Source organism: Ictalurus furcatus, chromosome 17 (assembly GCF_023375685.1).
Source record: "Ictalurus furcatus strain D&B chromosome 17, Billie_1.0, whole genome shotgun sequence".
Lineage (NCBI taxonomy): Eukaryota > Metazoa > Chordata > Actinopteri > Siluriformes > Ictaluridae > Ictalurus > Ictalurus furcatus.
Genome location: NC_071271.1, coordinates 10,936,761 through 10,957,189, shown reverse-complemented (window position 1 = coordinate 10,957,189; position 20,429 = coordinate 10,936,761). Strand labels below are relative to the sequence as shown.

The following is a 20,429-nucleotide window of genomic DNA, read 5'->3' as shown; positions in this document are numbered from 1 at the left end:
CTGCAAAAGGTGCTTCACATACAACTCAAATTTGGATTACTGCCCTACTAGAATTTCTGGTTTGTTTTTTAAGCAGTGTTATTTTATTATTTGATATAATTGTAAAATATTCTAATTTCTATGTAACTTAACCAAAGCCTCTGTGATGAAAAGGAAGGGTTTTTTTTTCTTTGGCTGAAATAGGCAGTTCTCTTATTTATGGAGTAGTTTTTGTTTTTGTTTTTTGTTTTTTTTACAGCACTTTTTCTCTTTTTCTGTATTTTGCACAATTTCTTATGTGGTCCAAACATATCTAAATGATTGTGTTTTTTTACAGAGTAGTAAGACAAGAAATTTGTATGTACAAATAAGGGAAGGTAGAAGAGTGTTGCTGTTTTTTAAGGTTAATCAAACATGCCACTGCTTTAATCGAGAGATAGATTCCATCATTCCAAATTCATAGTGAGTCCATTTATAGACCCAATCCACTACATCCTTTGAAAGCACCTTAGTAATATCTGTGGTAATGGTAAGGTGGACTCTTAATTCATGCTTTCTAGATTATCTAGATTTTTAGGTTTCATAAAATATTTCCAGTCTGCTTCTGTACATGAGAAACAAAAAGTGAAAAATGTTAGTAAGAATCAGAACAAATATTTTATTTTAAAAAGTATACCATAATACAGTCCATCCTGCCTGCCCTTCCTTCAATAGGAATAAGCAAATCAATGTGCAGCATTTTATGTACTTATAACTATATATAGTTTTAACTATATATTGTATAATTCTATACTATAGTATGTATTGTGATAACTATGAATAGTTATTAAAAGTATGACTATGTGAGTTTGCAGAATTTGCAGCATTTCATAATGTATAGTTATTTCCAATATGACAATTGTCAAACCATTTGAATACACCCTATAATAATTTGTCCCCTTATTATAAATAAAAATCTGTGTATGTTTTTTTCCTGAGTTGTCATCCATTTTAATTAGACATTTTGACACTTTAGAATCCATATACTGTATATACACTCGCTGTGCACTTTATTAAGAACACCCGTACACCACCACATTCATGCAGTTGTCTAATCAGCCAATCATGTGGCAGCAGGGCGTAAAATCCTGCAGATACAGGTCAAGAGCTTCAGTTAATGTTCACATCAAACATCAGAATAGGGAAAATGTGATCTCTTTGACTATATCCGTGGCATGGATGTTGATGCCAGAAGGGCTGGTTTGATTATTTCATAAATTGCTGATCTCATGGTAATTTCACACACAACAGTCTCTAGAGTTTACACCGAATTGTGCAAAAAAAAACAACAACAACAAAAAAATTCTGTGTGCAGAAGGCCCTGAGGTGTTTGAGTGTTTCTTCACAACGCACATGTTTCTGTCATCAACTGTTGTTGTTTTCCTTGCCTGACCTGTTCAACGTCTGGTTGTTAGTACACCAGTGGTTGTGGTGTACACCGGAAGCTGCAGTACAAGCCTGGAAAAGCGTCATAAAAGAAGGACACAGTTTTGTGATGTCAGTGAGTTCCTGGCTTGATGCAGTAATTGCAAGCAAAGGATATGCAACCAAAAATTAAGTGTTATTTACGTTACTTTAAGACAATCTGTTCCTATACTTTTGCTCACCTATAAATGGGGTGGTCTGCCACCAAAGGTGCCATGTTCTAAGTTGTTTAACACATCTAGATCTAAATATCAGGAAATGAAAATTGAAAATCCGATCTATAGTCTCATGTTCATCTTTTGATCTCAAACCCAAATGTCTTCAGTGTATAGCAAAAACATTCAAATTGGCCTTGCCGTTCCAGTACTTTATGGGGACTTATAAGTTTGCAGTACAAAGGAGACCAGGTCCATGGAATAAGAAATTGTACTCGTGCACAAGTAAAACACAAATAGTCCTAGAAGAAAGAAATTGTTTTTGAAGGACATTAAATGTGCCGAGTGAGTGAATAAAATTGTAAGCTCCGGTTGTGCTCACATGGGGGCGTCCTTTACATAACAGCTCAAAAGAGTCGATCATTCTTAACAGCAAGTTGAATGATTGTTGCGTTTTATGCTTCTTTTTACTGTCTTGGCAAAGCAAACAGGATGTTTTTGCACAATGCTTACTTCGTGCTGAGGATAGTTTGTATATAATGTTTTCACACGAACACAAATACTTTTGAACGGACCCCAGTTTCTGTATATTTGTTACTGGGGTAGCCCAGTTTCTTAAAGTTTGGACCCCAGTTTCTGTATATTTGTTACTGGGGTACCCAGTTTATTGAAGTTATTATTACTGGGGATATGACGGGGAAAATTCCCTCTAAATGTTTTTGTTTGTCATGTATGCTGTTGTTTTTTTTCTTCTTCTTCTTTATTAAGGCGGAGCTTTGTTAATCTCATATCTTAGAGCTGTCGAATACGAACAGTTTAGCACTTTAGGACTTCACACTGGACCCAGATCTCAGACGCAAAACAACCCGATGCGTGTGTACTAGCTGCAGCTGCCTGATCAAGCTCTCCATATTGGCTCTCTATCTTTCTTTCTTTATTTCCCCGCTGGGTCTTACAACGGAAGGGCGCATATGGATATTCAAGGGTGCGTAATTTAATTTTAGGACGAGAAGAAAATGTGGAAATGCGGAGAGATGTTGTGCGCCTGGCGAGCCCGAGCTGGAACATCATGGTTTTGAGAAGAGCAGAACAGCACCAGTTTTACATGGAGTTAACGCCACTGCTTTTTTATTTCGGCGCCATGGTTTTGAGACAAGCCAAGTGTAACTCAGTTTGCAGTTCGGAGTCTATAACATTGGTGCAGTCGTTCCTGAGCAACTTCTCCAAACTGGTACTGAACTCTATTCACCTGTCAGAGCTTTCTATCCTGTTGTATCTTTTCTCTCTTTTTTTATTCTTCAAACGCGCATGTTTCTATTCAACTGAAAGAGAAACCATTGCTTCTCTAAGCCTAATCACTCGTTTGCATAGACGAGATCTATAACCAGTGATTCTTATCGCTCATTCTAAAGCTGTTTCTGCCTTGGACATTTGCTTCAGCTTTTACTTTTATTTTTCTTGATAAAGAATTCAAAGAAATTGTTTTTTTTTTTTTTTTTTTTTTTTACACTGAGTAGTGTCTCCTGTCATGGACTGGTGTCCCATCTGGGGAGAATTTGGAGACTGAGAATTTGCAGAATTTGGAGAATCTGAGCAATCTTAGTGCAGATTAATGAATGAATTCTTGAATGGATGAATGGATACATTGGGTCTAGAGCTACCAGCCACTAGAATTGAAACAATTGGACAATTGAATTGTGTGTGTGTGTGTGTGTGTGTGTGTGTGTGTGTGTGTGTGAGAGAGAGAGAGAGAGAGAGAGAGAGAGAGACGTCAAACGTAAAATATATTGCCATCCCGTTACCTGTTGTCTATATCTAATATCTACTGTTGTGTTTTCATCATTTACTGGACAAGTGAAATGGTAACCACGTTAAATAGCTAACTACATTATTACTGATAATGATTAGCTTTCATCTAGCAAATTATTTAAGTAGCCAAATATCGGTATAGCTCTATAAACTGTAATCTTAAACCTGTGGGTAAAGTTAAAATGTCTACTACTATTACGTACTACCACCACCACCAACAAAGTAAACAAATTAGACAAAAAACTTTTTCTATAGATAGAGCATGATTTGCCAAGTCTTTTTTTGCCTGCGTCTCCCCGCAGGCCTCAGAGGCCTTTTACCGGTCACTGATACTCACTTATGACTTAAACATTCAATAATTAAATGAAAGAAGAGCAAAAAGACAATCTCGCAGAAAACTTTGGCAAGAAGGCAAACTGCTTTCACGTGCTCTACACACCATGCTCTGTCTTCCACTGCACATGCGCCGAGAGAGAGAGAGATTCTTCTTTACGTGCTCCATTTATCAAGATGGACACTAATTGGTAAAATGTGTTTGCAGCGTGAAAGACTTTGCACGCTGCAAGTGACAGATTTCTCTCTGCTCCACTTTTCCCCCCACATGCTTCACAAAAGAAGCTAAGAGTAAGGGGCAGGGCTGACTGCATTGCTATGGTTGACGGCATGTTTCATGAATGAACATCGATAGTAATTGGCTGATGCGGTGGCAGAACAATGCATTCAGTCATGCAGCTACAATTCAAGAGCTTGATCATATGATCATGCTGAAATGATCATATCATCTATCTGATCATATCATCTATCTGAATGAGGAACAGTGTGCCTTTGACTGTGGTAGAATTGTTGGTCCCAGATAGGGTAGTTGCAGAAACTACTGATTTCCTGGGATTTTCCTACATAGCATTGTGTAGCGTATACACAGACCTAATGAAAACATCCAGTGAGTGGCACCTTGGCAGGAGGAAATGCCTTGTGGATGAAAGATCAGAGGTAAATGGCCAGACTGTTCAAATGGCCAGACTGTTTGCTGTAGTTGCTAAGACTAACCCTGGGTTTTATGAGGCACAATAATGTTTATATAATAATAATTGTTTATATGTGTAATCACATTTAAAAATGAATATCATAATAATTATTAATATAATATATGCTATAAAAATAAATAAATACTGTGTATTCATACTGTATCATAATACTGAATTACGTTAGATATCCTGTCAAGTAGATGACTATAATCTTCACACTAACTGTAACACACTAAAATGCCAACCCCACATTATCCTAAAACAAACAAACTACTCTGGCACACCTTTGCTCTGCGAACTTTGCTTTTCTAGAACTCAATTAAACGATCTTGTACGGTAGTAATACTTGTATTGTTCTCTGCTTGATATATCGCTTTGCTTGTATTTTCTCATTTGTAAGTTGCTTTGGATAAAAGCGTCTGCTAAATGAGTAAATGTAAATGTAATCTTGGTAGAATCTTGCACAGTTGCCCAGGTCATGCACATTTTAGACGGTCCATTACGAACTCCATTACTATACAGCGCTGGTGAGTTGTGTTTCTGAGAGATTAGCTTCAGGGGGATTTAACGGGAGAAAAATGTCAAATATATTCAGTTGTACTTGGTTCTCGTTCCACTCCAGAGTAAGACCATACACGTTTTGTCATTTCTGTGTGTTTATTGCTTGAGAAATAGAAGAGAGAATCTCGAATGTGCAGTGAATCTCAGGTGACCGCGAGGCAGTCTAAGATATGGTCGACTGTGAGTGACGTCATTTCCAAATACAAACACACCCCATAGTATACTCTTATCCCAACACTGATTGGCAGGTCTCATTGTAAGGCATGGAAAATGCAAATATAAATGGATTTTCCATTCCGTTTCAATCTTGGTAAGCTCCGAACGCCACACTGAGGAAATGAATAGCAAACAGGAGGGTAATTGCTATTGCTATTTCAATATGACAGGGTCATAGTGTAACGCATGGGAAATGCAATTGCAAATTCTTATTATTCTTTTTCTTGTACTGTTTTGCTGGTTGGCAAAACAGCATTTGGTGCATTACCGCCACATTCTGAACTGGAGTGTGATGCGTCAGTGCTTAGGAAAAAAACCCCTTATAATAATAATGATGATGAAATTAAATATAATTAAATATCTTATATTCTTGTGTAATTTCCTGTTTCTTTTAGAAATCTTATCAAAGCAATTCTTATATTTTTATCCCATTGCTGTTTACTCTATAGATGTTCTAAAGTCATCTTCTTTTCACCTTCTTTCTGTACTTTTGTTTCCAGTATTTGTCATTCTCTGTTGTATGCTGTATACTGCAAAAACATTTTCATTCATTCCACAGTGCCTACATAATCAATCCATTAGGATGTTTTTTTTTAAATTATTATTTTATGCAGATTTCCATTCACTGCTGTATGGCCTGTTCCGAGTCTTGTTATTATCGCTTCTTCTCTTCTTCTAAATCCATTATCATTATCATTATTTCGTACTCCTACTTCCCTTTGAATTTTATACAGATGTCGGCCTCTCCTCCATATCCCACTGGTTTTGCCATGCTTCTATTAGTGCTTTTCTAATAATTGTCTTTGCTTCTGCTTTACTTATTTTTTTATACCAATTCCTATATTATTCAACTTCAATGCACTCTTCAAATCATTCTTATCCACTACCTCGTTTCCTTCTTCTCCAAAATGAGCTGGGATCCAGATAAATGAAACCGAAATGAAATGCCCTGATTGATAAATCTAAATATGCTCTGCATTATTTCAAGCACAGGATCTTGTCTACACTTTGATTGGCCATACTGAATTCTCTTTAATTCTGCCAATGAACCTGAGCATATTACTGCTTTCTTTATCCGTTTTTCCTCTACCCACTGAAGGGCCATAACAATAGCTACCAGCTCTGCTGCAAGTACGGATAAAAAAATCTGGAGTTCTTCTCTTAATAGCTATTTCATGTTGTGGTACAAATACTGCTATTCCTGTTTTATTCATTTCTGGATCCTTTGAACCATCCGTATAATTTTGTCACATCATGGTCAATATATTGATGAACTTGTACTTTTATTGGGTCATTATACTGTTTCTTTATTTCTTCTACTAATTTAAGATCTATTATAGGCATTACAAACATCCAAGGTGAGATTGCAGACATTGGGACTATATTACTATATTTTATCTTGTTTAAGCCTATATATTTCATAATTTCTTCCACTTCCCAGCCTATACTTTTTATATTTCCTCTTCCGTGTTGACAACAATTTTGTAAATACTGCCTTGGTTGGATGTTCTTTATTATGTCCCTCCAGGGATACCCAGTATACCATTTTTACTTGTCTTTCTTCTAATGGCATTTCTCCCATATCTACTTGCAGGGCAGCTTTGGGGGATGTTCTAAATGCCCCGCAGCATAATTTTAAATCATGTGTCTGCACCACCTCAATCTTTTACAGCATTGACTTGCTCACCGAACTATATACCATACTCTCATAGTCTATGGCTGATCTTATAATAGCCAGATATATATTTCTAAGCAAGGCTCTGCGTTTCCATTTGAAATTTGGCAGACACTGTATGTTTGTGTAAATGAAAATGCAAACGGTAATAGGCTGCGGTCACTAGGCCTTAAGCATAAGTGATGTGTCGTTCATGAACGAGTCGTTCATTTTGAACGAATCTTTAATTTGAATACAAGTTGTCTCAGAGTGATTCGTTCATTTTTGACCGCGCAACATCCCCATAGGTTTTGTACAGGAAACAGAAATGATAAGTTCACATCTCGCGTCTTCGGCTTAGAGTGGTTCGTTCTTCCAGTGACCGGCCTATAGACAATGCACCATGCAGTACCAGAAACAGAAATGATTACTTCAGCTCATCACGTCACAGCTCCACTGCATTCAGCCTATGTGGCGGTCAGGGGATGAACGAACGACTCGAACCTGAAGACTTGAAAGGTGAACTAATCATTTCTGATTCCAGGAAACAGACGTGATAAAAGAACGACTCGGATCCGGAGGTGAGGTGACCTAACAGACTGCATAGCCTGAAGACCCGGATAAGTAATTAATTAATCATTGCTGTTTCTCATAATTCTGCCTTGGCTGCATTAGCCTATAGTTTATTTTCTATTCCCAATGTGATCAACGTTTGCGTAAGTACTAGGCTAGATGTTTTGGGGAATTCTGCTGAGTTAACGATCCGGGGCGCACGGTGGTGGTTAGCACGTACGCCTCACACCTCCGGGTTTCGATTCCCGCCGGGGCTATGTGTGTGTTTTTTTTTGCATGTTTACATTACCTTTCTGAAGCACTAAAATTATCCCTAGTCGGGGCATTCACCTTTTCTTTCTAGAAACAAACCTATCTCCATTGCCTTAATTAATTATTCATATCCATATGATACCTTACATATGTGGCGCATGTGTTGTCAGTTGTATTTTCTTAAATGCTTTATCAGGACAGGGTTTTTACTTTTTCCCATAATTCACCTTTATACCTTAATTATTTTCTGCCTATAATCCGTGCCTGATACCCTTCCTCCTGGAGGTCTTATCTGTTATTTTGACACTTGATTGCTAGCTTAAAGGGCTTTGATTGGAAACACAGTTCTGGTGAATGTCTAATCGCTAATTTATTGCCATAGAGTAAAGCTGCTTTAGACAAACACTAGGTTCTTCTAACTCAATTTGCACACTTAGAATGTAACGTGATTAAAAAGTGTTTTATGGTTTTAGATTATGCCTCTAAGTAACAATTCTAAATGTTGGTTATATGTATTAGATTATACTTTATTAACATATCCAAATATTAGTTATACATATTGATTTAAACTTTGTGAATATATTCTATAGTGGCAGCAGTTGTAATTAAATTAGATGTGTAACATTAATGACTATACATTAATAGAATCAGAATTACAACCCCAATTGTGAAAAAGTTGGGACAGTATGGAAAATGCAAAAAACAAACAAGCAAAAGAGTCTTTTATAAATTCAGTTCATCCTGACTATATTGTACTACTATACTGTACTATATAACACATTATTAATACATTATTTGATGTTTTACTTTGTGAATTGAAGTTATTTTTGAAAATATACACTCATTTCAAATCTGATGACTGCAACACACTCCAAAAAAGTTGGGACAGTGGACTGTTTACCACTGTGTAACATCACCTTTTCTTTTAATAACATTTATTAAGCGTTTGGGACTGAAGACACCAGTTGGTTAAGTTTAGCAAGGGCAATTTCCCCCCATTTCCATCCATTATGCATTTCTTCAGCTGCGCAACTGTACGGGGCCTTTGTTGCCTTATTTTGCACTTCATAATGCGCCACACATTCTCAATCAGAGACAGGTCAGGACTGCCGGCAGGCCATGCTAGCATCCACACACTCTGCTTACGCAACCATGCGCTTGTAATCCGGGCAGAATGTGGTATGGCGTTGTCCTGCTCTGGATGGCAGCATATGTTGCATATGTTTCTGAATTAATGATGCCCTCACAGATGTGCAAGTTATCCATGCCTTGGGCACTGACACTCTCCCGGACCATGCTGGCTTTTGGACCAGACGCTGATAACAGCTTGAATGGTCCTTTTCCTCTTTGGTCCAGAGAACACGACGGCTGTTTTGTCCAAAGACAATTTGAAATGTTGACACATTGGACCACAAAACACGATTCCACTGTGCTACTGTCCATCTCAGATGAGACCGAGCCCAGAGAAGTCGTTGGTGCTTCTGGACAGTGTTGATGTATAGCTTCTGCTTTGCATAGTAAAGCTTTCACTTGCATCTGTGGATGCAGCGGCGAATGGTGTTGAGTGACAAAGGTTTACCAAAGTATTCCCGAGCCCATGTCAGGAAATCCATTACACACTCATGATGGTTTTTAAGACAGTGACGTCTGAGGGATCGGAGATCACGCGCATTGAAAAGTGGTTTTCAGCCTTGCCCTTTACGCACCGAGATTTTAGTGGATTCTTTGGATCTTTCAATTATATTGTGCACCGTAGAAGGTGTAATGCCCAAAATCCTACAGATTTGTATTTGGGGAATGTTGTTCTCAAAGTGTTGGTTTACTTGCTGATGCATCTGTTGGCAGATTGGCGAACCTCAACCCATCCTTGCTCTTGAAGGACTAGGCCTTTCTTGGAGGCTCCTTATATACTATGATTAGACGATTTGCCTCACCTGTTTCACATCACCTTCTTATTTCAACTTGTCACATTACTATTAGTCCTAAACTGCCCTGTCCCAACTTTTTTGGAAAATGTTGCATGCATCAATTTCAAAATAAACGTTTATCTTCAAAAAAATATGCAGTTGATTAGGTAAAACATCAAATACCTTGTCTATATACATTTTTTGTTTAAATACAAGTCAAAGTACATTTACGAATCACTCCTTTTTATTTTTATTAGCATTTTCAGTACTATCCCAACTTTTTCGGAATTGGGGTTGTAGGAGTTCTGTGCAAATATTACAGGAGTGCAGACGGAAAGAAACAGGGGTTTATAAGTTCCTGAAGCATCTGTTTTAGCCATTAGGAGTCTGCATCTTCTGACAGAAGGAAGACAAACAGCAGCTACTCTGATGGGGTCTGTGGTCTGATATGTGTACAAGGCAAGAAGAAGAAAGTAGCTGGTATCACAGTGCATTTATATGTGCGCACAGTATTCATATGCCAGTACACAAGAAGGTATTCACACTAATTGCACCACCTCAGTCATTTATGAGGGATGAAATATTACACACGTTGGATAATATAATTAACCCGTTTAAACTATAAAATTGGGTGAAGGTAGATGGAGACCTCCATGGCCAAGATAGCCCTTACTAGACCCTCATGAACAGATAGGTTATTAGGTTCATTAACAAACATCAGCGCCGATATTTTTGGCCGAACGGCTGATTTGGTTTGGCTTTAACTATAGTCCCCAGCAGTGATACTGTGTGCTGACACAATGGCCATAACAAATGCCAAGAAAAACTATCTTAAGCAAAACCCGTTATATCCATATTTTTCATTTCTTTGAATAGCAAGTTCAAACTGCTTAGCACCAAGTCTAGATCCCACAGTGGAACCAGGCTTGAACCACAGTGGAAACACTTTGCTTCTTGTTTTGACTATTTTTATACTCCCAGCTGCAAACTGTCAACCTATCCCAATGCTCAATGGTCAGCTAATGCTCCTAAGTACACTTTTAGAGTAAGGCAAGAAAGACACTTCCAGCAAAAAGCTCCAAAACATTTTTTATGCACAGTGGCCTCATTTTTCAATATTGTGTGGAAATGTTTGCATAAGCCTAACTGAACTAAAATCTTCCAACAGATTTTCCAAAAAAGTTTCATAAAAGCAGATGTTCTTCATACTTGCATGCATATGTGCAAAGTGCATTTCAGACACATGACACTTGCATTAAGTCATGCCTATGAAATGCGATAAAAATTCCATTGCACAGATAGCTGGGCTCTTAAAGTATGATAAAGATAAAAGATGAAAGGCAGAAATGGAAATTATTTTGACTAGTCCATCCTGTTTAGTCGGTGACATATCTTTTGTCATAATTGAATGATTAGTTTCATTTATCTTCATTTATAGTTTTGTGTTGGCTCACTTTCTTCTTGTGATTTTTTTAGATTCTCTAATTTAATGCCAATAAACAAATGACTGGTGTTCACAAAATTTTCTCGATGGTATTCTTAGTCCATGACTCACTGAACTAGCACAAGGATGTGTTTTGGCTTGAGACTTGAAAGGAAATTCTCTTATATCTTGTACTCTCTTATATTATGAACTGCTATCAAATACCTATAATGAATTTATTCATTTAATTACCTTGTATTCATTTAATTACCTCTTTAAATTAGCTGATCAACTGCCATCCTTCTTATAGCTGGCACATGTATTTTCTGTCTCTTGAAAAGACTTATTTTCATAGTGTGCTGTGTGTTTTGTTTTGTCTATCTGGCTGGCACCTGCACCAGTAGAAACCGTCCACGCACTGCCGTTATCAATGTGTATAAATACTTCTGCTCTGCATGAGTAAAGTGGGATGTCTGTGTGAGCATGCATGAAGTCAGTGTGTGTTCATTTTAGACCCCCCAGGCCTGAACTCTGCGGTAAACCACACTTTCTAGCTCATAGCAGCACAGAAGTTAGTAGAAGTAATGGTAGAACAGGCTGAAAGGGCTGACTGAGGTCTGGAAGGCATAATCTGAGATTTGGAGATTCCTGAGATACATGGAAATCCAACAGTTTGGAAATCTAACAAGACTTCAAAGTACTCCATCTATAAAAGTGCAGTAATCCGTGCAAAAAATATAATTTAAAATTGTTTAAAGTTATTTTGTCGTTTTATGTGTAAATTTACACACACTCAGGAGCATGAGTTGGTGTCAGGCGACAGATACAGATGCAAATGCAGGTAGACAACGGCTTTATTTAGACAATGGCTTGCAGGATAATCCAAATCGTGAGACAAAAACGTGGTCAAAAAACTGGCAATGGTCAGGCAATGAACAAACAACATGAAGCAAGGCAAAGGCAAAAACGAGAAAATCAAAACAGGATCAGAAAACCAGACTATGACAATAGAAAGGTTTGGTATCGACTGGTATCAAAACACAGAATGTATATTTCGCACTGAATGGGTGGTGTGAGAGTCCATATATATAATGTGTGGTTGTGATTATGAGATTGTGCAGAAAGATGAAAGTGTAATCAGTAAGCTGGTGAACTTGTCTCTGTGGTTGTTAGGTGTTGTAGTCAGTGGCAGCCATGTTTGTAGGCTATGTTATGTTATCCTAGGTGTTGTCCTAGGGTGTTGTAGATGTAGTTGTATCCTACTGTCAGCAGTGACCTGACAGTAGGATACAACTACAACACGCAGAACACCTACAACACCCTAGGATATTACCGTTTTCCTGAACTTATGGGATTTTCATGAATACCTAATTTCTTGTGTAAACTCTTGTACAAATGATTTAAGAATGAATCTGTTCCATTCCAATTAATCCACTGTGAGAAAACGTTTTACTTGTCTGCATACAAACAGCGCGTAGATGTGGCTGAGCCTACATGCTGCAGTATGCTGGGTTGCTCCCAGAGCCAGAATGACAATGGCAAGGTTTGTGGTCTGCTGTGCCACAATGACCTGCTTATGGTCTGGTCTGTTGGTCAAGCAGGTACGGGAGGACTATCAACACATTGGTCACGTAGTCTGTTGGATGCACTGCAGTGTCATCCACAGCAGGGGATGAAGATTTCATCCTGGCCCAAAGTGTTTGTCTCTGCCCTGTCTGTGAACCACACTGGATAGTGAGCAGTCTGTCTTGTGGTGGACAAATCATAAATCCATTAGCTAGCTCATTGTGAAAGTGAAAGCTGTAATATGCGTCACTAATCCCATAATTTGGTTGCCCTGAAAAATAACTGACTAGGCTAAAAATGGTAGCCAACATAATGTAATGAAGTATGGTGAACTAGTTAGGTAGTAAAGTGCATTAATTCAGACAGAAGCAAGTATATGAATTCCAGCATAGGGGATGATTTGGCTATAGTGATTATTTGTGCCATTGTGTTTGTGCCTTCAACAAAAATTTTGTTGGTTGTAAGCTATATTGTTTTCTCTTCACATCAAGCATAAACTATGTTCCATTTCATGTAACCGGGCAGTGTCTGGGTGTTTTTCTAGCTGGATAGTTATATGACAGCTTTACATTGCACTTGACTTTTGCTCAGCTTTGTCAGTTTACTCATACATGCATGTTCCTGATTCAGAAAAAGTCACATACCTGTTAATTAATCAGACTGTAGGAGAGTCAGTGGGATTCAGCATATATAATGCATGCTATAGTAACTGCATCAAAGTTCGTCAAACAACCGTGCAGTGTATTTTATTTAAGTATACATAAGATAAAAATGTATGTTTTGTTAAAGTCAGTATGGATTAGGTTATTTATTTCATCTTTTTGCTGTGTGAGAGAAGATAAAAATGCTGGTCACTGCTAGCCTACTACGCTTACATGTCTGTTGGGCATCTATAATAAGAAACTAAAGTCCTGGACATCTTCTTGTCCTGGGTTCCCAAACTAGTGATTTTATCCACTCCTGCTGTTTGTTTACAAACAGATCAACTTACATTCTTCTGTAGATGTTCCACATTAGCTGCACTCAGAGCTGGGTGGTAACGCACTACATTTACTTTGTTACATTGAGAAACTTTTGGGAAAAAAAGAAGTACTTTTATGAGTAAGTTTAACTGGCCATACTTATACTCTTACTCAAGTTCATTTTTAATCACAGAAATGTACTTTTACCTCGCTACATTCGGTGGTATTCCTCCGTTACTTTTAAATGTTAATGAATACATGTAGTTTTAATAATTAGTTTAAATCACGTATAATGAGGTCGCAAGTCTCGTGATATGCTGCAGTGGTCTGAGTAGTCTTCTCATTGGATACTTTATTACTCTCATTCAAGTAATTATTAACATTATTATTTCTACTATTACTTGAGTAAATTTTTTGGCTACTCTACTCATCTCTGGCTGCACTGCATGCTTGTAAGTTTGCCAAGACCCAGGCATATGATAGCTGTTAGACAGCTGCTGAATTGACATGATACACTATATGGTCTCTCTTTTGACAGCATACCAATTTTAGTAGTTTCAATTCATACAAATAAATTAGTATCACTACAAGTCTGTCCTGTTTTAAACAGATTGGCATTGCCTTTAAAATGATAATAGATGTAAAAGCTGAAGATGAATTTGTACCTTTATTTTGACAAATTCTACTATACTTAATTTCTCTCTTACATTAACAAACTCATTCCAAAAAAAACTATACAATAATAACAACTATAATTTAGTCATTTTGATAATGATACCAATGTATTCTTCTATCATAACAGGGATTAAACGATTCCAAGCTATACACACCAACGCTAAGCAATTATGGGGTATGTGTTTCTTGCATGTAATAGTATTCTTCATTTTAATTTATGTAGCTCATTATTACACTTATTAAAAATGAAAGCAGAAGTGTGTCTCCTATACAGTTCCCTCCACTAATATTGGCACCCTTGGTAAATATGAGCAAAGAAAGCTGTGCAAAATTGTCTTTGTTGTTTAACCTTTTGATCTTTTGTTAGAAAAATCCATTTATATTCAACAAAGATTTTTTTTTATAAACCTGTGTTGTGTTTGTAACTGTTTGATATCCATGAGAGCAGGGTATTTTTGTGAATTTTTTTAACAAAAGATCAAAAGAGTTAAACAATAAAGACAATTTTTCACAGCCTTCTTTGCTCATATTTACCAAGGGTGCCAATATTAGTGGAGGGCTCTGTACATGTTTATACATAATTAGTCTGTTAAATCTTCAAGACTACACTAACTGACATGTCAGTATTTCTGAGGACACACATACAGTATTTATAATTTTCTGGGAACAATTTCATCAGCACATAAACCATATCCCCCCTTACAGATGTGTTTGCATGCATATTTAAGCATACAGGCAAGACAGTTACATACAGTAAAAACAGTTTTTATTCACAACATTCACAAGACATGGTATTTTTTCTTTATGTATTTATTTTAAGCACATAAAGTTATAAAATATTCTGGTGTTTTTGCCTGTGTTTACCATAGAGGCTTCAAGATGTTGTCTTCTCGCTCCAGCAGAACTGTTCCAGATCCACACTGAGGTGCTTTGAAATGGAGATGATTGTTCTTGTTGGAGAGACTGGGCAAAATTCGACTTTACCCAAAAGGCTCAACAGTCTTAGTCGACAGCTTAGTGTGAGTATGATGTTTCCTTGTTAACAGATAAGAATTTGCTTATGTTCATACTGTTAAAGGACCAAGGTTTAATGCTGTATGTTGTGGAAGAACATTTGAAGATATATTTGTGACGTTTGATACTTTGGGGTCTGTGTTTATATTCAACATTCACTCGAATGAACATAATGAATATTATTATGCAATAATATTGTTATAATGATTGGGTAGTAGTGTGTGATAAATATATTAGAAAAACAAAGTTTAAAAAAATTATTATTCATTTTCTCTTCTTGATCCTGAAGTCAACAATGTTTTTTGCAACAGTAATGTCAGAAATGTCGACTGATTATTGAGTCTATGAAGAGGAACTTATTTATTCATTCTCCAGCCAGATAATTTCATATCTTCACAACTTTTGGCATTGCATTTCATTTGAGTATTTATTTTTTATTAGATAAGATAATAAAACTATTGTCTTATTGCCCTATGGCCAACTTTTTGAGCTTTTGGCAGTGAACATTTTGTGAATGTGTAGTTTTGCTGCCAGACTAAGTGAGTTTTGTGATGCTTATGTGCTTAACTATTCACAATGGCGACATGTGCACACAGACCATATTTGTTTTAGCCAACTGATGAACATTTTGAGGAAAATGAAATATATATATATATATATACACACACACACACACACACACACACATATATATATATTCCAAAAAAATATCTGTAATTGGTCAGTATACCAAGGCACATTTCTTGTAATGTATTAATATGTTGATAATAGGAATGCCTTGTTGTTATATATTGAACTTTCTGGTGAGGAAAATGTTCATCAGTTGGCTAAAACAAATATGGTCTGTGTGCACATGTCACCATTGTGAATAGTTAAGCACATAATAAATATATATATATATATATATATATATATATATATATATATATATATATATATATATATATATATATACATACATACATACATACATACATATATATATATATATACATATATATATACATACATACACACACACACACAGATTATCCATAACATTAAAACCACTGACAGGTGAAGTAAATAACATTGATCATCTCGTTACAATGGCACCTGTCAAGCGGTGGGATATATTAGGCAGCAAGTGAACACTCAGTTCTTGAAGTTGATTTGTTGGAAGCAAGCGTAATGATCAGAGTGACTTTGACTCTAAAACGGCAGGTCTTGTGGGGTGTTCCCGGTCTGCAGTGATTAGTACTAAACAAAAGTGGTCCAAGGAAGGACAACCGGTGAACTGGCAAGGGGGTCATGAGGGTGGGGAGAGAAGGCTAGCCCATCTGGTCCAATCCCACAGAACTACTGTGCTGTAGCACAGATTGCTGAAATAGTTCATGCTGGCTATGATAGCAAGGTGTCAGAACACACAGTACATCACAGGTCAGAGTGCCCATGCTGACCCCTGTCCACTGCCCTAAATGCCTAAAATGGGCACTTGAACATCAGAGCTGGAAGGTGGCCTGGTCTGATGAATCATGTGGACGACCGGGTGCGTGTGTGTGCATTGCTTACCTTGGGAAGAGATGGCACTAGAAAGAACTATGGGAAAAAGGCAAGCCAGCAGAGGAAGTGTGATGGTCCAGGAAATGTTCTGTGGATGTTACTTTGACACGTACCACCTACCTAAATATTGTTGCAGACCATGTACATCCCTTCAAGACAGCGGTATTCCTTAATAGCATCGGCTTCTTTCAGCAGGATAATACTCCCTGCAACACTGCAAAATTGTTCAGGAATGATTTCAGGAACATGACAAAGAGTTCAAGGCCTCCAAATTCCCCAGATCTCAATCTGTTAGATCATCTGTGGGATGTGCTGGATAAACAATTCCGATCCATGGAGGCCCCACCTCACAACTTACAGGACTTAAAGGATCTGCTGATAACATCTTGGTGCCAGATACCACAGCACACCTTCAAAGGTCTTGTGGAGTCCATGCCTCGAAAGATCAGAGCTGTTTTGCTGGCACAAGAGCTGATTGGCTTGCACACACACACACACACACACACACACACACACACATATATATATATATATATATATATACATATATATATATATATATATATATATATATATATATACTCAGCAAAGAAAGAAACATCCTCTCACATTCAACTGCTTTTATTTCCAGCAAATTTCTTAACATATAAATATTTGTATTAACATAAAAACATTCAACAACTGAGACATAAACTGAACAAGTTTCACAGACATTTGACGAGCAGAAATGGAATAATGAGTCCTTGGACAAAGGGAGGGTCAATATTAAAAGTAACAGTCAGTATGTGGTGTGTTCATCAACTGCTTTAAGTACTACAGTACATCTAAACCTCATGGACTGCACCAGATTTGTCAGTTCTTGCTGTGAGATGGTACCCCACTCTTCTCGATCCCGTTCTCGATCCCGTCTGGGGGACACATAGTTACATGTAATTTACGACTGCAAGGACGATCAGCTGTCCTTCCTGTCTCCCTGTAGCGTTGTCTTAGGCATCTTACATTACAGATATAGCAGTATATTGCTCAGGCCACATCTGTAGTCCTCATGCCTCCCTGCAGCAGGCATATGGCATGTTCATGTAGGTGAACAGGAACCCTAGGCATCTTTCTTCTGGTGTTTTTCAGATTCAGTAGAAAGGTCTCTTTAGTGTCTTAAATTATTGTAACTGTGACCTTAATTACCTACTGTCTGTAAACTGTTCGTGTCTTAAGGACTGTTCCACAGGTGCATGTGCAGTAATTGTTTATGGTTCATTGAACAAGCATGAAAAACATTGTTTAAACCCATTTCATTAAAGATATGTAAAGCTTATTTGGATTTTACTAAATTATCTTTAAAAGAGACGTTTCTTTTGTGTGTGTGTGTGTATATGTGTATATATATATATATATATATATATATATATATATATATATATATATATATATATATATATATACACACACACACACACACACACACACACACACACACACTACCGGGCAAAAGTTTAGTCACACTCATTCTTTATTTATTTATTTTCTCCACATTTTAGAATAATAATAAAGTCATCAAAACTCTGGAGTAACACAAATGGAACTATGGGAATTATGTTGTGATAAAAATCCAAAATAAATCAAAATAATTTAATTAGCATGTTCAAAGTACACCCCCCTTTTGCCTAGAATTTCCAGAAATGTATTCTTGGCTTTTTCTCGACCGATTCCTTGAGGAATTTACCTGAGATGCTTTTTAAACAGTATTAAAGGAGTTCACACCTAAGCTGGACTCTTATTGTCTGCTTTTCAGAATATTTCGCTCCAAGTCATCAGTTTAAAAAAATATATTATTGTAAATAAAATGTTAGTTTTCTAATGAAAGAAATTAATATGTTGGCATGATTATATTTTTGTCTACAACACCGATTTCAAAATGATTTCAAAATCATGCACCTTCAGATCAAAAGGTTTTTAAGATCATGAGAAACATTTCAGTCAAGTGTCTCCAAACTTGTGACTGGTGTGTGTGTGTGTGTGTGTTTATATATATATATATATATATATATATATATATATATATATATATATATATATAAACACACACACACACACACACACCAGTCAAAATATATATATATTTATATATATATATATATATATATATATATATATATATATATATATATATATATATATATATATATATATATATATATAAAATGCCTTGTGTCCTATTAATCTGACATAAAACTTGTTATTGTGTGTTTGATTCCTGTGTTCAATTGCAGGACAAGTTTGAGCGTTGCCCACAGTGTGAGGTCTACAAAGAAGAAAAAGCAGAAGAATTTCTCAAAACTTTGCTCCATATTTTGGGAATTATGTGTTCAAGCAGTAATTCATCTAAAAGATGAGTGCTTTTAACAGTTGAGGTACACAGTGAAACATATTCCTGAGTAGAACTCCATGTGCTGTTATAGCCCATCTGCCTCACGGATCCAGGTTTTGTGTGTTCTGAGATGCTTTTCTGCTCACCATGGTTGTAAAGAGTGGTAATTTGAGTCACCGTAGTCATCCTGTCAGCTCGAACCAGTTTGGCCATTTTCATCTGTTCTCTCTCATGGACTCCTGATGTTCTTTGTTTTCTGCACAATGTTTAAATAAACTCTAGAGACTGTTGAAAATCCAAGGAGATCAGGAGTTTCTGAAGTACTCAAACCAGCTCATATGATACCAACAACTACAGTGCCTTCAAAAGTATTCACCCCCTTGCCATTTTCCCTATTTTGTTGCATTACAACCTGTAATTTCAATGGATTTTTATTTAGATTTCATGTAATGGACATACACAAAATAGTCCAAATTAGTGAAGTGAAATGAAAAAAATAACTTGTTTAAATAATTTTTTTAAACATTGTAAATGGAAAAGTGATGCATGCATATGTATTCAACCCATTTGCTATGAAGCCCCTAAATATAATATAAGAGCTGGTGCAACCAATTACCTTCATATATATATGCATGCACCTATTCTGAAAGGCCCCAGAATCTGCAACACCACTGAGCAAGGGACACCATGCTTATGATATTTATTTGTTATGTAAATATATTACATTACTGTATAAATATATTACATGTGTTATGTAAATAATTTACATGTATGGCATTTGGCAGACACCCTTATCCAGAGCGACTTACAGAAGTGCTTAGAAGTCTCTGTCAATACATACATACATCCTAATACTGGTTCATTAGGTCACGGACTAAGAATACCATCAGTCGAAAAACTCTGTTGGCGAGGCAATATAGTAAGAAAAGCACACATACACAATACAACAAACAGTTAAGCTTTTGTTTTGTGTTATAAATAAAAAAAATTCTTGTCATTTAGCTGGTTTTTGTGAAAATGTCTTCATCTGGGACTTACATTTTTGCATGTTTTATGTATCCTGTGCTAATCATAACATGCCATTACTTCTTACATTCTGAAATATAAACAGAAATTAGCTTCAGGAAGCTCACATAGCTCAACAAAGAAAACAGACTGTGAAAGGGCACCATGGAAAATAAGTGCCCCACCACCACTGTCAATAAACCTAAGAGAGTGTGTATGCTAATTTTATTAATGAGACAATAGAGAGTAATTAGGATGGAGAGAACACAGACTCAAGTTCCT

At 36.7% G+C, this 20,429-nt stretch overlaps 1 protein-coding gene across 6 annotated transcripts; it reads left to right on the top strand.

Moving 5' to 3' along the window:
• Positions 1–1,152: 1,152 nt before the first annotated feature.
• Positions 1,153–20,257, top strand: il15l (interleukin 15, like). Of its 6 annotated transcripts, none has more exons than XM_053647865.1 (4): positions 1,153–2,829; positions 14,349–14,396; positions 15,124–15,240; positions 19,045–20,257. In XM_053647865.1, exons 1-4 carry the CDS (start codon positions 2,623–2,625, stop codon positions 19,165–19,167), a joined length of 495 nt encoding a protein of 164 aa, XP_053503840.1. In that variant the 5' UTR covers positions 1,153–2,622; the 3' UTR covers positions 19,168–20,257. The 6 variants fall into 6 exon arrangements, with proteins under 6 accessions (XP_053503840.1, XP_053503839.1, XP_053503838.1 ...); XM_053647864.1 differs by having other exon boundaries at positions 15,121–15,240; XM_053647863.1 differs by having other exon boundaries at positions 15,091–15,240.
• The last annotated feature ends 172 nt before the right edge of the window (positions 20,258–20,429 follow it).